The sequence below is a fragment of the Pseudorasbora parva genome, chromosome 4, assembly GCF_024679245.1.
Source record: "Pseudorasbora parva isolate DD20220531a chromosome 4, ASM2467924v1, whole genome shotgun sequence".
NCBI lineage: Eukaryota > Metazoa > Chordata > Actinopteri > Cypriniformes > Gobionidae > Pseudorasbora > Pseudorasbora parva.
In genome coordinates, this window is record NC_090175.1 from 15,853,255 (window position 1) to 15,870,262 (window position 17,008).

At 38.0% G+C, this 17,008-nt stretch overlaps 3 protein-coding genes across 3 annotated transcripts; 2 read left to right on the top strand and 1 right to left on the bottom strand.

The window, feature by feature from the left end:
• The first annotated feature begins 270 nt into the window (after positions 1 to 270).
• On the top strand, positions 271 to 3,547 carry ebpl (EBP like). Its single transcript, XM_067441050.1, has 4 exons — positions 271 to 523; positions 618 to 687; positions 1,566 to 1,704; positions 2,081 to 3,547. Exons 1-4 carry the CDS (start codon positions 344 to 346, stop codon positions 2,310 to 2,312), a joined length of 621 nt encoding a protein of 206 aa, XP_067297151.1. The 5' UTR covers positions 271 to 343; the 3' UTR covers positions 2,313 to 3,547.
• Positions 3,548 to 3,609: 62 nt separating this feature from the next.
• arl11 (ADP-ribosylation factor-like 11) lies at positions 3,610 to 4,292 on the bottom strand. The gene has a single exon (XM_067441051.1). It carries the CDS (start codon positions 4,143 to 4,145, stop codon positions 3,615 to 3,617), a length of 531 nt encoding a protein of 176 aa, XP_067297152.1. The 5' UTR covers positions 4,146 to 4,292; the 3' UTR covers positions 3,610 to 3,614.
• Positions 4,293 to 5,405: 1,113 nt separating this feature from the next.
• On the top strand, positions 5,406 to 14,491 carry rcbtb1 (regulator of chromosome condensation (RCC1) and BTB (POZ) domain containing protein 1). The gene is made up of 12 exons (XM_067442644.1): positions 5,406 to 5,544; positions 6,418 to 6,628; positions 6,782 to 6,932; positions 7,034 to 7,200; positions 9,056 to 9,214; positions 9,353 to 9,460; positions 10,057 to 10,199; positions 12,092 to 12,282; positions 12,444 to 12,570; positions 12,660 to 12,811; positions 13,955 to 14,085; positions 14,343 to 14,491. Exons 2-12 carry the CDS (start codon positions 6,503 to 6,505, stop codon positions 14,481 to 14,483), a joined length of 1,596 nt encoding a protein of 531 aa, XP_067298745.1. The 5' UTR covers positions 5,406 to 5,544; positions 6,418 to 6,502; the 3' UTR covers positions 14,484 to 14,491.
• The last annotated feature ends 2,517 nt before the right edge of the window (positions 14,492 to 17,008 follow it).

Below are 17,008 nucleotides of genomic sequence, written 5' to 3' on the forward strand. Positions count from 1 at the left end.
CATGGCTAATTAAATTGAGTTGGCCTACAAACTGATGCCATGGCTGAAAAAGGCTCTTTTGCAGATAAATTTTCATGCATTTCCAGCTAAGTAGAATACTTGTAATAAATATTAATAATAATAAATAATGGCAAAAAGGAAACTAATGGAATGAAACATGACTATTTGGCGCCAAAGCGTGTTCTGCACAACTGTGACGTGTCCGGATTGAAGTGGAGAGAGTTCTGCGCGAGCCTATGGCTGCAAAGCTCCACCGTTAGAACGATGGGCGGGGTCTGAAGGTGTCATTCAACCGCGGGGAACTTTTACAAACGTGCTCGTGCACCCGAGTCTGCTGTGTATAATGGCAGAAGCCGGTGAGCCCGTGCTTTTCACCAAAGTAACGGTTTATTCTCTACTCGCGTGTGTGGCTCAATTTGCTGTCGGGTTTGCTTTCGCGCAAAAATGGGGGAATAAATGTTCAGCTGTTGACCGGTGGGTCCTCGTGTGGTTATTTTACGACGCAATAGTTCATTTTACTCTGGTAAGTAAGTAACAAAGGTGCATACAAGAACGCTTTTGTTATACCTGCTTTGCTTGTAACTACCTGCTCGCCCCTTGTCGGCTTCCCCTTGCAGGAGGGACCCTTCGTTTACATGTCACTTGTTGGAAATGTGGCATCTTCTGACAGTCTTTTGGCAGAACTATGTGAGTAACTATGCGGTGTTACAACACTCAGCACCTAATGAAAAATAACAGGTGGACTGTTTAGGTCAGGTACAGAGCCTTGACTTCGCTTTGGTTAGCTGGAAGAAGAATTATTAGTTATTAGACGAATAGAGCAGGGCGACATCTAGTGGTGTCACTGGTGTGTATGTTTAGCAATGTTCAAAGTTCATTCAGAGATTTAGAGGTTCTATCGATTTAGAAATGTTGAAATTAATGAGACTTAAAAAGTAGTTCAGCCTAAAGTCGAAAAATACTGTCATAATTTACTCGAGCTCATATCATTCCCAACCCGACACAAAAAGAGATGTCATACATGCACAGTGCAGGGCCTTTTAAAGGGTTAGTTCACCCTAAAATTACAATTATCCCATAATTTACTCACCCCCAAAGCCATCCTAGGTGTTTATGACTTTCTTCTTTTAACCAAACACAATTGGAGTTATATTAACATATAGTGGCTCTTCCAAGCTTTAATAGGATAGTTGTACCATAGATTTTGAAGTCCCAAAAGTGCATGCAATTTTTGTGTGTGTGAACCAACTATTTAATGTTTTAAAAGGACAAACGAAGGCACTATAATTAGTCTATATGAATTGTGTGCTATATATTCAAAGCCTAGGCGTGTGTGTGTGTAGATGCAGTAAATTACAATTTTCATTTTTGGTTGTTCTGTGTATTTAAATAATTTATAACTAGGTTAAAAATGAAGTATAGTGCTGTTCTTACATAATACTTTTTTCAGAATCTCTTCCTGAAGCAATACATTCTATAATAACTTAGTTTACCTTGGACATTTCACTTCTTCTCTGCATTGTCTTATGAATGTAATGCATGTTACTGTTTAAAATACTCAACAGGGAAGGAATATGGCAAGGCAGATAAGCGCTGGTTATACTCTGACCCGACAATAGTGTCTCTAGAGCTTCTGACTGTGGTTTTAGATGGTTCTTTGGCCCTGCTTCTGGTCTACGCCATTATTAAAGACAGACACTACAGGTAAATCTGTCTCTAAGTTTACAAGAAGAGATCACATCAAAATTCAATGTTTAAAGCTTTTGACCTCTGCATAGAACCATATGATAACTGTTGCGATTCACTTGATACAATTAAAAAAATATGTATTATTAAACAATTACATGCATTAAAAAAAAAAAAAAAATATATATATATATATATATATATATATATATATATATATATATATATATATATATATATACACATACACACACACATACACACACACTTAAATAAAAAGTTACCATCCGAAAAGGGCTAAAGTGTTTTGGCATTTTGACCCCTGAGCAAAATCATCAGTACGGGTCATTGTTTTATACATTTGTGTAAATGTCTTTTCTTTTTTTAAACCCAGGCACTTTGTTCAGATCATACTGTGTGTGTGTGAGTTGTACGGAGGCTGGATGACTTTCTGTCCAGACTGGCTGATCGGAAGCCCTAACCTGAACACCAGCAACTGGCTGTACCTGTGGGTCTACCTGGTGTTCTTCAATGGGATCTGGGTGCTTGTGCCTGGACTACTACTCTGGCAGTCATGGAGGGATCTAAGAAGAATGCATCAGTATCCAAAGAAGAAGAACAGATAAAATCAGAGCAAGTTTGATATTAGTGATTAACCATATAATTATTGCAGTTATAATTAGCCGTTTAAACTCAACAGAATATGTAGAGAGAGTGTGGTTCAGTTGCACTATTATGCACATTTATTGTGTACACAGAGGAACGGTTGTTAAGGTGTATCTTTGCATAATTACAGTGGTAAAGACACAAAGGAAGGTCACACCAAACAACTGACTCATAGCAACTTTTCCTTGTGCTATCAATGACACCTAACACTGAATCCCTTGTGTCACAGTAGCTCCTTTACACCTTTCCAGGGCCATGTTTCCCTAATGATCCTCAACAAACTAGTCATCCATTATAAAAACCACAAATTGGTTCCAGATGACTATAAATAGTTATGTCAGATCATATTTCATCACATTCGTTTACTTGTTCAATCATGTTTCTTTTTGCACAGACTGTGCTATTGAGTTGGCTGTTGTCTTGTCAAGTTATGACCTGCTATATTTTGGTCATAGTCAGTTGTTATATGCTAGTATGAACAAGAAATACGTTTAAGGACTTCATTATAATTTCAGATAGTAATTTGTCACACAGGCATTATAACTACACTACAGCTTAATCAGATTCCATTTGTTAAAATTATTAATTCACATTCTTATTCTGTGACCATTTATTTACATTGTTAATTTTGTTTTTTATAGCGGTGTATAGCAACTTTTTTGTCTATCTATAAAATCGAGTGCAGTGCAAAAACTTTGAAGCTCAATATCTCAACTGCTGAGAATGCAGTAATATAAACAAAATCAATAAAAGCTAACAAATGCAGTGCTCATTGTTAATATTAGTTAATGCATTAATGTTAACTAATTGGATCCTTTTTGTAACGCCTTACGCTTTTAGAATGAAATTGAATGTAGAAGCACCTCATTTCTATGAATTGTAATCAAGGATTTTTTATTATTATTTCAAAACGTATGTATAGTATCACAAGATTCTCGACAAAATCACTTTTGTTAACTTGGCATATACATCTGCTCTACAGGAGACAGGAACAGGGCATTAAATTAAAAGGGAATAGATTCTTGCAGTGCAGAACATGAAGACAATTAAATGATATGTACAACATATATAAAAACTGTGAACTAGTACATTAGGTAAAGCAGTCCTCTGTGTAGTTGTAGTATGATCGTACCATAATCAAACCTCTTCACTTTGTGTTTTATCGAGGTTCCAATTAAATAAAAGGAGACTGTCAAGATACTATAAGTTTGAGCTTCATTCTATAAGTTTTGTATTCCATAGATAGGGAGATGGTACCTTCCTCATGCCTTATGTAGTAATTTAGATATAGAAAGAAAGGCTTGCTGGAGACCTAGTCCCTTCGTGGCGCTGCAAGCCTGGATCTCCCATGACCGATCAGTATAACTATCCAGCTCCAGCAATGTAGACACCTCTCTAATAGTCATAGAGTTTGGCAGATCTTTTTTGTTAGCCAGCACCATCAGGGGAACTCCTTTCAAATGCTCATCACTCAGAATCTTCTTCAGGGCTTTCTGAGCTTCTCCCATCCTGTCCCGATCACTGCTGTCCACTACGAACACCAGTACTTTACATCCCTCCAGGTAGTATCTCCAATTGGGCCTCATAGTCCCCTGTCCCCCGACATCCCACACGGTCAGTAAGGTCTTCTTGTCCAGCTCTACAGTTGCAACATTGAAGCCCACTGTAGGTGAGGTTTCCATCACCACCCCCCGCTGCTGTCTGTACAACAAAGTGGATTTTCCAGCTGAATCCAGACCCAAAAGGAGAATCTGAGGAGTCTTTTTAAACTGTTTAGACTTAAAGACACCCATCCTGGTTTGAAAGAGGAGTTTCTGATTAAACTTGCTTATCTCGGCAGATTTGAGTTGGCTTCTGGCATCAGGATCCTCTCCTACTTCTGTTTTTGTGTGAAATCATATGCAAAGTAGAAGCGACAGTGAATGACTGTACGCAGCTAAAATTATAGCTCAGGACTGAGTGTATTATACTTCCTGACGAGTTGGTCCACATTTTTTAAACGGGTTTGTCAGCTTTACATGCGGGCCAACCTGCTTGTGGATCCTGGAAACTGAACTGTACTCTAAATCATATAAATGACCCTGACGCTTGAATTGCAGTCAATGAATGGGCAGGGTAAAGTATTGTCTAAAGCCAAAAAGTGAAGGCAAAATATTTGCATACAATGATCAGGAATTACATTGACCTGATATCTTGCTGCCAAAACAGCCCTGAACTGTCAGGGAATGAACTCCACTAGACCCTTGAAGGTGTGCTTTGGTATCTGGCACCAATATATTAGTAGCAGATCCTTTAAGTCCTGTAAGTTTGGAGGTGGAGCCTCCATGGATCAGACTTTTTTGTTCAGCACATCCCACAGATGCTCAATTGGATTTAGATCTGGGGAATTTGGGGACCAAGTCAACACCTCAAACTCATTGTTGAGCTCCTCAAACCATTCCTGAACCATTTTTGCTTTTTAAGAGGGTGTATTATTCTGCTGTAAGAGGCCACAGCCACCAGAGAATACGGTTTCCATGGTGTGTGTGTGTGTGTGTGTGTGTGTGTGTGTGTATATATATATATATATGTGTGTATATATATATATATGTATATGTGTGTATATATGTATATGTGTGTATATATGTATATGTGTGTGTATATGTATATTATAGTGTTAAAATAACATTTTCCCAAGACGCACAAAAGTATGAACCTGTGGCGTCCTCCATTCTTTCCGACAACAAAGCAACCTGAACACAACAGGCTCGTAATCACGACTTCTGAAGTGGGAAGTAGGAAGCTTCCGATAGCACGTCAAGGCAGCACTGCTTCTCTATCCTCTTACTTATTATTGATATCATTACTATTACTATCAAAATGTATGTGGCTTATTTTTACGTTACGTACGTCCAAGTTTACTCGCGTTCATTTTTTAATCCTTATTCCGTCAAGTATCGCCCACTTTATCTCCCGCCTACTAGCCAATCCGTGAAGTAGGGGTGACTTTCAAGAAGTCTGTGATTGGACAGTAAAACATTCGTTCAAGCAACCGTAGCAACAGTGATCAGGAAACAAGTGCGTTTGTTTCCTCGCTGACGTGAGCGCGCTTATGTGGGCACACTGCTGGCGCTGCCGCTTGAGAGCACTTCTAGAGGCACTGGACTGGATAACTCGCTAATTACATGCTCTCAGACGTCCTGTAATAATTAGGTAGGTTTTGCTGCGGTGACTTGATAAAAACCGTTTTTCTGTAGCTGGAATCCACCTCATGTCCTGATGGAGCGATGCTGTAGCTGTCAGGCTAACCGTGCTTTGCTCGTACATACAGTAACGCGAGCCTGCAAGAAGATGCGTTTAAACCAACCCTGCTGATTTAGCTATTCCTTTCACATGGACATTAAACACAAAAAGACAGGGCTGTCCGCTGTTTGTTTTGGTTTAATGCATTTTGCTACTTGGTTTTAACTGATCCAACATCAGCTGTAAAATTGGTATACAATGAAAGCTGTAGCTAGTGAGTTTTGCAGCTGTATCGACGTTATAAACGACTGTACTGTGTGTTTCAGAGACAAAGCAACACGCAAATACTTGCAAAACGTGCCAAAACGAATACAAATCCATGTAATGCCTCAGAACTATTTCAGTGCAACTTAAATATGATTTTAAGTTGTGAATTTTAATAAACATTTGATGTAATGCATATTGTTTCAAAGGCTTTACAGCAATAAACAGAAATATAACAATCAATAATGGGAACTTTATCAAACTTGAGACATTTAAATATTTGCAGTGAAGCAGCTCTTCAAAGATAAGTGTTATTATTCAGCTCAAGTCACTTTATTGTTGATTCAGTTCAATAAATGTCAAGTTAATTAATTATGAAATTAGTTTAATTAATTCTTTTCATCTATGAAATAACAGCTATGCTTTACAGAAGACAATAGTGTCATTGTTCCACTTGAATCAGTTCAATGTTGGTTTAGTATCAGTAACCGTGTTAATGCTGCAAAATTCAGCAATTATGAAACAAAGTTGTTCCAGGTATATCTCCATGAATCCCTGACATTTAACATATGTGTCCAGTTTCAAAGGCGCACAGCAGCTGGGTAACTTCAGGTGTCTTCTCGTCTCCAAAGCCTGTCTCCTGCACTTAAAAAGGAGTGTTGCCATGGTGGATGTGAGTAAGTGGCCTCTCTTCACCCTCTTGAGTGCACAGGAGCTCGCCTCCATACGACAGGCATGCATTTTTGGAGCGTCTGCTAATGAGGCCATCTACATCACCCACAATGATGAAGTAAGCCGATGAAGAAACTGATAGTATCTGTGTGGGTCTTGGTGGTGTAAGCTTACATTACCTGTTTCAGTAGATTGTAGTAATGAAATAAAACAAGTTCACTAAAGTCTTCTGCACCTTTATATGAAAACTAATCTCAATGTCATGGCACAGGTGTATGTGTTGGGTGTGAACTGCAGTAACTGTCTGGGCACTGGAGACAGTCAGAGCACCATTATTCCTAAAAAGCTGGACTGTCTGAGTGGGAAGAAGCTGGTCAGTTTGAGCTATGGCAGTGGTCCTCATGTTCTCCTGGCCACAGAAGGTGAGTAACATGGTTGCATTATCTATATATTTATTCACAGTAATAATGGGTGTGTATTTTTATACTGTTGTCTTATTCAAAGTCCTTTTGTCTACGTATAGAGGGGGAGTTGTATGCTTGGGGGCATAATGGATACAGTCAGTTGGGCAATGGGACGACCAATCAAGGTGTGTCTCCTGTTCTGGTGTCTGCTAACCTGCAGAACAAGAGGGTGACTGAGGTGGCCTGTGGCTCTCACCACTCTTTGGCTCTGACCCATGAGGGTGAGGTGAGTTTTGGGAACTCCATTAGTATGAAATCCCATTTCTGCCACATAAGTAAAAAAAAGTGATTTGGTAAATCATAATAACATCAAAAGTTGAATATTGTGATATGATTTTGTAGGGGAATTTCCAGTTAAAGACCCAAGGACTAGATATGATGAATACTCCAGAGTCAGAATTATAATAAATAGAAGAATGAAGAATAGTTTGCAGTTTCATCAGCAGAGACAGCTTCAACACTCATAGGGTCGTAGGCTGCCCTGCATACATACAATTTCCCACCACAATTACACCTTAAAGTACTTCTTTGCTTCAGGCTGAATGATTTTGATTGGCTAAGGAATAGATACATAGGAAATGTCTGCACATAAACTGGTAGACCAGAGCATATCTCCATTAATAAACCAGATGACACCCAGAGTGGCCCTCCGAGGTCTCAAGACTAGGGGCCAGCATGAAGAAGAAAACGAGTCATTCCATCTTTCTAGGGTGCCAGTTGTTCATCTCACCAATACTGATCTGCAACAAAGAATACTAGCGCACATACACAGATGCACAGGATTATTCAAGGTTAGAGTTGGTCGAGCTCTAGTTTTTTTTTACTTTCCCAAAACATACTGATAGCATGTTCGTTCTCTCAGTAAGAGACACAGACATCCTTGGAAATGAACTAAATGTACCATTAATCTTTAGTGTTTAAATAAAAAATAGAGTAAATGAGATAGTTAGTTAGAGCAAATTCCATTAAACAGACATATAATTGTATAACTATGTAAATCTTATAAGCTTCAAGAAATCATTTGATATTTCAGAAGGATAAATATTGATTAATAACTTGATTATAAATCCCTTATTAGGATGCAAATGTATAATGAGGTGGCTGTAGATTTCATAATCCACCCCCTTCAATTTACCAAAGCATGATTAACTTGAAATTAATTACATGATTTACTTGCAGGAGTAACATTTTTGAAAAATGTAAAATGTTGCAGTACTAAGTAATAATTCTAAGATTAAAGTCAAATCTATGGCACAAAGCAATTATTAGATAAAATGTAAAAAATGTGTTTAAAAAGCTGAAATAAAGACATAATTATTAGATGTAAGTATGACATAACAGGTCGAAATTGAGCTCAATTAAAAAAAATTACATAGTCGTTGTCATAATCTAATTAACTTTTTATTTCATAATTATTACAGTATCTCTTAATTTAAAATGTTTTCTTTTTATGTCAAATAATACTTTGGCAAGTAATACATTTTTATATGTCAGAAATAGGTTTTCTTTACATAATACATGAACCTTATATCAACTAATCAGGCAGATTCAGAATATAGTAATATCTTAACTTTGCAATGTGTCACATGCTAATCCCATAATCCAAGCAAAATTCTTCCTGTTTATTTTGCATATAACAAAGTCTTTTTAGAAACACTCCAGCAGTGGGTTTAATATGTAGGTTACATATTAAAGGGTATTAGGTGGATTTAGGTTTGACAAAACCCTCTACTCTGCTCTCTCCCCATCTGTTTAGCAAGTACAGTTAGCTGCTTGGCCTCATAGTGCTCGCTGTAATGAGGAGCATGTGACCTTTTTCGCTAAGCTGTGAGGGCTTTTGTTCTCAGTGGAACTACCAAGTTCAGCTTGGGTGTAACACTGTGTGTTTGTCTGTAGTAATTAATATTCAGCTTCATTCAATCTTCTAGATGTATAGTGAAAGAGTATTTTGTAGAGCTCACTCAAAAACATTGGCAGCCATGTTTATAGACCGCTAATCAGGCATTTTTATAAATGAATATTTGTAGCTCGATGTCCCTGCTAACTGATTTAATCACGGTTGGCTAATTATGTTGTCCTAGGTGTTTGCTTGGGGCTACAACAACTGCGGTCAGGTGGGTTCAGGGTCCACCGCCAACCAGCCAACACCCCGTAAGGTGTCCAACTGCCTGCAGAACAAAGTGATGGTCAGTATAGCCTGCGGACAGACTTCATCCATGGCTGTGGCGGATAATGGCGAGGTAAGGGATGAAATTAACCATCTGTATTGTTTTCGTAAGGACCCAATCTTAAAACATGCTTAAAATATTTAGTTGGTTATTGACTATTTAGTATGCATGCTTGTCATTTGTTTGTTAGTGTTGAAATGTGTGTTTCAGGTTTATGGCTGGGGTTACAATGGTAATGGCCAGCTGGGGTTGGGCAACAATGGGAACCAGCTGACTCCGTGTCGTCTGATTGCATTACAAGGCCTCTGTGTGCTGCAGGTACAGACCAGAAGATCTGCTATGTTCTTAAACAGGTTGTAAGCTGTAAATGTAACATGCAAATACACTCCTGGTCAAAGGTTTGGGTTTTGGTACAGTGTTTTTTTATTTACCAAATTAACACTTCTATTGAGCAATGATGCATACATTTGATCAGAAGTGACAGTAAAGACATTTTATAATGTTAAAAGATAAAAGATTGATAATCAGAGGTTTTTGAGCATCAAATTAGGATGATTTCTGAAGGATCATGTGACACTGACTATTAGAGTAATGATGCTGAAAATTCAGCTTTACCATCACAGGAATAAATTACATTTTAAAAGGTATTCAAATAGAAAACAGTTGTTTTAAATTGTAATATTATTTCACAATATTACTTTTTTTTTTTACTGCACTTTTGATCAAATAAACGCAGCCTTAGTGAGCATAAGAGACTTTTTTCAAAAACATTAAAACATTCTTACTGAATTTACAAAGAATTGGCAACTACAAAGCAAGCATTTAGTTTTTTCACCCAACCCAACCCATGTGACTATACAGATGTTTAAAAATGTAAGTGGGTGAAAAAATATGTGATTTTGTCACTTTTACAGATTGCGTCAGGTTACGCTCATTCTCTAGCACTGACTGATGAGGGCCTGCTGTATGCATGGGGCGCCAACACTTACGGCCAGCTGGGCACCGGCAACAAGAGCAACCAGCTCAGCCCTGTACAGGTCATGACTGAGAAAGAAAGGTAATGAGGTTTGGGAATTTTTGAGGGATTTAAAAAAAGGAAAAAATGATTACCTACCTACATACCTACCTGTCAAGTATCCCGTTTTGGCTGGGAAAGTCCCGTATTTTACCCTCCTTTCCTGCCGTCCTCCCGTATTAGTATTTTCCTGTATATATTTTAATGTGCGTTATTAAAAAATAATAATACCGGAGGAAAAAAACAAAAACATTTCCAATCTGAGCTCTGTATCTAGCCTCGCGATAACTGCCATCTGCAGTAGCCTACAGTATTGTTGGTGGCCTTTGTTGCTATGTTAGTGTGTGAGGTCAGATGACGAGTGGCAACGCAGGGAAAAAAACAAAAACAAAACAGAGACGCATGATGGACGGAACGATAGAGACGGAAGGCACTCCTGCCAAAAAACTATAACCCGCGTGTCAATACCGTGATCAATGGGACAGCAAATTTAATTTTCTGAAGAGGAGCAGGGTGGGGGACAGTCACACGTTTTGTAAGTTTTGTAACTGTGAATTCAGCATCTCACATCCATATCATGTGTGACAGCGGAAGATCTTTTAAAGTGACAGTAACCACTTATAATGACAATGTAAAGAACAAAAGTAATTGCTCACTAAATATGCTCTGCTCTTGACTAAATAACTTCAGTACCTTTAATAATGATTCATCTATATATATAATTCATAATGTATCCAGTGCAAACTGATAACAATGTATATTTGTTAAGTTGTTATACAAGTAGGAAGAGCACAGGTACAAATTAAAAGTATTATTATTATTATGGGTCTATGTGAGGATTTATGCCAACCCCCAACCCCGCCCACAATATTGCCTTGACAATTACCTGAAATAAATTACCAGAATTTAAAAATATATATTTTTTATAAAAATAAAAAAAGAGAAAAAGAAGTATAAAACTAAATAAATATACTACTATATTTACAACTATATACAACTAAATAAAAATAAAAATAAAAGCTAATTAATAAATAGTATAACGGCATATAAATAATACTGAAACAAACAAGTTCTAAACCCAATGAACTGCCTGTAACATATAGTGTAGAATCCTACCCTACATGGGTCCTATGACTGATTTTGGCTTTCTCCTAATGGTTACTCCAGCACATATTTGATTTGAGAAGATTTTGACATTAGCATGTTGCTAAGCTAACAATGTAACACTCTAGACTCAAGCACAATAATACACGTCACTCAAAATATTGGGTGAAATAGTCCATTTTTATCTTACTATTTGTACTTATCTGTGCTCTGTGCATTGACTGAAATATATTTGTAGTTGACATTTCTTTTGACTCTGTCTGCCGTTTCATGTGCTGTCACCTTCCCTGCTGTAAAATTCAGCATAAATCCCCCCTGCCTGGAGCAGCCTTTGTGCGAAAAGCACTCCTTAAAATGATGCGTTTATATTCTGCCTAGGTTGGCAGCTCATGATAAGGAGTGCAGTTAACTAACATCACAGTAAAGAGCTCCTGATGTTGGTGAAAGCTGCATTTAGTCAGTGCCATTGTTGGTCTGAATTGTTGTAACCCAGGGAGATTTCCTGTTAGGCTGGTGGGAGCTTCCTGTAAGTCATCCTGTTTTGAGTGTAGTATAAGGAGTAGCTCTCTCGTACCCTCTCTGTGGGGTCACAGCAGCTACATCTGCTAATATTAGATTGGTTAAAATTTGCATAATAATGGAACTAACAACCCAGTAATATCTAATGCTGAGAGAATAAGACTTGTATACGAATCTGACTGATGTCTTCCTCCCTCTCCCCTTTGTGCCTTCTCCTCCTGCATGTATCCTTCCTCGTGTCCCTGCTTTCCTCCACCTTGGCCTCCTCCATTGCTTCCTGCTATTTTAACTCCGCCTCCTCCCTGCACCAGGATTGTGGAGATCGCCGCCTGTCACTCCACACACACCTCTGCGGCGAAGACCCAGAGCGGTCAGGTGTACATGTGGGGGCAGTGCCGCGGACAGCCCATCGTGCTGCCGCACCTCACACACTTCACCAGCACGGACGACGTCTTCGCCTGCTTCGCCACGCCCTCTGTGATGTGGCGGCTGCTCGCCATGGGTGAGTTGGTGTTGGCATCCATCCGTCATTGCTCTGATGTTTAGTTCCTTTTGGCTGCTTTGTTGTTTGAATCATACGGATGCCGTGTATTAAAACAGATCCTGCAGAAAACAATCGCTACAGTCGCTGCTGTTACATAACTGTGCTGTATTTGTTGTCAGAGCATGATGATTTCCTGACAGTGGCCCAGTCGCTTAAAAAAGAGTTTGACAATCCGGAGACCTCTGACCTCAAATTCAGCATCGACGGGAAGTACATCCATGTACATAAAGCTGTTCTCAAAATCAGGTGATGACCTCACCGATAATGGGTACATTCAAGAGCTCAACGGTCGCTTTCTCCCCTTTAATCCTTTGATTTCTGACTCCTCATTCCAGGTGTGAGCACTTCAGATCAATGTTTCAGTCACACTGGAATGAGGATATGAAGGAGGTGATTGAGATCGACCAGTTCTCTTACCCAGTGTACCGCTCTTTCCTGGAGTTCCTCTACACTGACAGTGTAGATCTTCCTCCTGAGGATGCCATCGGTGGGTTCTGCTCCATTTTCAGACCTGGTTTACAGAAAAATACTCTGGCAAGCTCATAGATGAGTAAAAAAAAACAATAACTTCTCTTTTTGGGGGTTTAACACCCCTTTAAATGGACCAAAACTAAACAAGATTGAAAAGACCCAGGCCTTTCCTTGGCCTTACAGTGGACCCGTCTCATTTTGGCCTGTTGCTGTGCACTTTCCATTCACGCTATTTTTTTTTAAATATATATCACTAAAATATTACATAAATTAAAATATTAATGATATATTAACAATTTAATATGTAGTAGTAGTTTCTGCAGTAGTATTTTTTCTCAATAAAACAATTGTTGACAATACATAAAATATCATTCTTTTCTTATTTGCAATAACAATAATGCATTCATTATAATAATAACAACTAATTTACTTTAATTATTAACTAATTATTATTGTTGCTCATAATTGTTATATTGTAAATAATGATAATCATAACTGTATTATTTATTATATAATTTGTTTATTTAATATCATTATTATATTGTTTTTGTGAATAATTATATCATTGTAAATAATAACTAATTAGGTAGTATTATCATTTGCAATGATATAATTATTTACAACAACAATAAATGATAATTTATTAACAATAATATAACCATGTTAATAAAATATTAAAGTCTCCATGAAATTAAGACTAACCCATTCTTATTTTTATTTTTTTGCAGAATGTTGCAGTTTATTATAAATGAAATGATCTGTGTACATTATTTATTTATTTATTATTATTCATATGCCCTCATAATCTATAATCTATTCTGTGTCTGTTTAGCTAGCAGTGCCCAAATTACTACGATCCAATCAATTCCTGAATCAATTCCCAGTCCCGCGCAACATTTTGTTTAATTGCTGATGCCATTTCACACAGCTAATACGTCAACGGCCGTTTCATGCCCACTTAAAGTGTCATCTAGTGCTGTATGCCTCTGTATATTTTGCATGCACTGTAACTTGTAACAACCAAAAATATTTGGAATTTCACAATTGTAAATCAACCTTGCCTTCATAATGCATGTTTTAAAAACAATGCAGAATTCAGAAAAGTCATAGCATTTGTTGTACTCGTACAAAAATATGAATGGATTTGACTGTGCCACAGGGTTGCTGGATCTGGCAACGTCATACTGTGAAAACAGACTGAAGAAGTTGTGCCAGCATATCATAAAGAGAGGCATCACGGTGGAGAACGCCTTCTCTCTGCTGTCTGCTGCCATCAGATATGATGCTGAGGTAACACAAACCCATCCTGGAGGCCTGGCTTACTAGAGCACTTAGCAAACACCTGGTTTACTAGACTATTACCTCTTCTCCGTCTCATTTTGTTAGCTTGTTTTTTTGCAATTAATCATAAAGTGAAATGTTTTTTAAATGTAATACAGAACATTGATACTGTAAGCTAATGATAATCATAGATGGTGATATTGATTGTTATTGCTCGCTTGTCCAGACCCTGATAATTACACATTCATGCTTTCTTTCATATGAAGGATCTAGAGGAGTTCTGTTTTAAATTCTGTGTGAACCACTTGACTGAGGTCACGCAGACAGCTGCGTTCTGGCAGATCGACGGCAACATGCTGAAGGAGTTTATCTGCAGAGCCAGCCACTGTGGAGCCTTCAAAAACTGACTCTGACGGCCACAACACACACACACACACACACACACACACACACACACACACACACACACACACACACACACACACACACACACACACACACACACTGTATTAGTCAAGGAATCCATCTGTTGTTGCAGTCAGTCCTCTTTACAGCTAGTGGGCGCTGTTACAGCAGACTGTCCTTAGCATGGTGCAGACGGTCATTAACACAGTGCCCCCTGTTGAGCATGAGAGAAACTCTTTCATAATGGTCAATGTCTGTGTTCATCTCATTCTTATGTACAACCACTTCCCATTTAGGTTTTGCACAACTTTTTACAAAAGACATGTCAGTTGGTACTAGTAACACATTCTAGTACTGCAGATGAGAAGTGTTTGCATAATAAAATTCAGTGAGTTTGGGCCAAAAAGAGGCATAAATACACTAAACAAAGTGTAAGGCTAAAAAACAGACCTTGCACTTCTTCACAGGAAATATTGAAATATGAATTGAGTCACTAAATAGTTTTCGTTTTCTTGCTGTGATGCAGTGCATTACAGTTTGCTCTTTTTTTTATTATTATATTGTATTATACTGGCTGGGATCTGTAAATGTGCATTATATTGGCCTACAGTCAGCTGACCTTGGTGTGGCTCCTTACATTGCACACTCATTTTTGTCTAAATGTTATTGACCAAAAGAATTTCTGTTAGGTTCATTTAGTTTTGCTTGATTTGAGTCTTAACCTGGGCATAGTTATCCTCTAACCTCTCAGAAACTTCAGACCACTGTTTTGCGATTGCTTAGTTTAGAAAGCGTTGGCGCTGTGGATTACAGAAGCAGCATTTAAAACAATGACTGTTGCACTTATTCAGTCTCATGTTTAAGATTTGCTAAAATATAAAGAGTATTATTCATAGTTGCACTGGTAGTTTCCTGTACAGCAGCTGCTCATTTAGGATTACTAGAGGGTTTGTATTGTTTTTTTTAAATATATATATAGGTGTGAAACACTTGTATGACACAATACTAATGCCTGTGGTAAGGTTTTTGTTACATATTAACCAACTGTATTTTTGTTTTCACATGTACATACTGTACAGTTTTTGCATTAGTTTTGTAAATTAATCTGTGTGCATCATGTGTGCCACAGTTTCTCTTGTAAGTTATAAAACTTGAACATTTTAAAGATAAATAAAGCTTTTCTTATAAGTTGCATTTGGCATTTTAATTGTATGATGTAAATGTCAGTATACCAACATATTTATTTATTGTAGATGTATCTGTTAAGACTGTAACCCTTGTTATTTAAAAGCATTTTATACATTTTAATTTTATAATTATTAATTGAATATACACTGATCAGGCATAACATTATGATGATTATATCCTAATATTGTGTTAGTCCCCCTTTTGCTGCCAAAACAGCCCTGACCCATCGAGGCATGGACTCCAATAGAAGGGTCTGCTGTGGTATCGGGAACCAAGATGTTAGCAGTAGATCCTTTAAGTCCTGTAAGTTGCGAGGTGGGTCCCCCATGGATTGGACTTGTTTGTTCAGCACATCCCACAGATGCTCGATTGGATTGAGATCTGGGGAATTTGGAGACCAAGTAAACACCTCAAGCTTGTACTCTTGGTGCTATTTTTTCTTTGTGGCAGGGCTCATTATCCTGCTGAAAGAGGCCACAGCCATCAGGGAATACCATCTCCATGAAAGGTTGTACATGGTCTGCAACAATGCTTAGGTAGGTGGTACACCTTAGATGCAACAAACTGCGGTGCACTGTGTATTCTGACACCTTTCTATCAGAACCAGCATTAACTTCTTGAGCAATTTGAGCTACAGTAGCTTGTCTGTTTGATTGGACCACACACGGCAGTCTTCGCTCCCCACGTGCATCAATGAGCCTTGGCCACCCATGACCCTGTGATGAAGAGATAATCAGTGTTATTCAGCATATGCACGCTACTTATTATAGTTACTAAAAGTCATCCTTTAATTTAAATTAAACTAAGTGTTAATTTTCAGAATAGTTGAATCCTTGTTTCGGTAAAAAGAAAGTTTTGAATGGTATTCATTTTATGATGTGATTAATGATGTAGATGCACCCACCTAATTTACAGGTTTGGCTAGTTCATCAATTCTAACTAATGTGGGTGTGTAAAATCAAACATACAGTCATGCAATCTTATTACACAAATATTTGTAATAGAGAGTGCCTCAGTGTTAGCCTAGAAATCTAGACGTCCCCTAGCTTGGCTTGTCAGGCTACCTCAGTGTGTCACTGTTATGGAATGTCATTAGTGAGTCTGGTGTGGAAGAATTGGACTGGCCTGCACAGATCTGAACTCTGCTAAACACTTTTGGGAGGAGCAAGGCTGCGTCACTGATGCTCTTGTCTTGTGATTCAATTGGAGGAAATCCCTGCTTCCTTGTTGCAGTATTTCCCAGGTTTTCAGGATCAAAAATGTTACAATCTTTAAAATTGGTTTAAAAAAATACAATATTTGTATCATGTAACACACACATTTTTTAATTTAACTAATT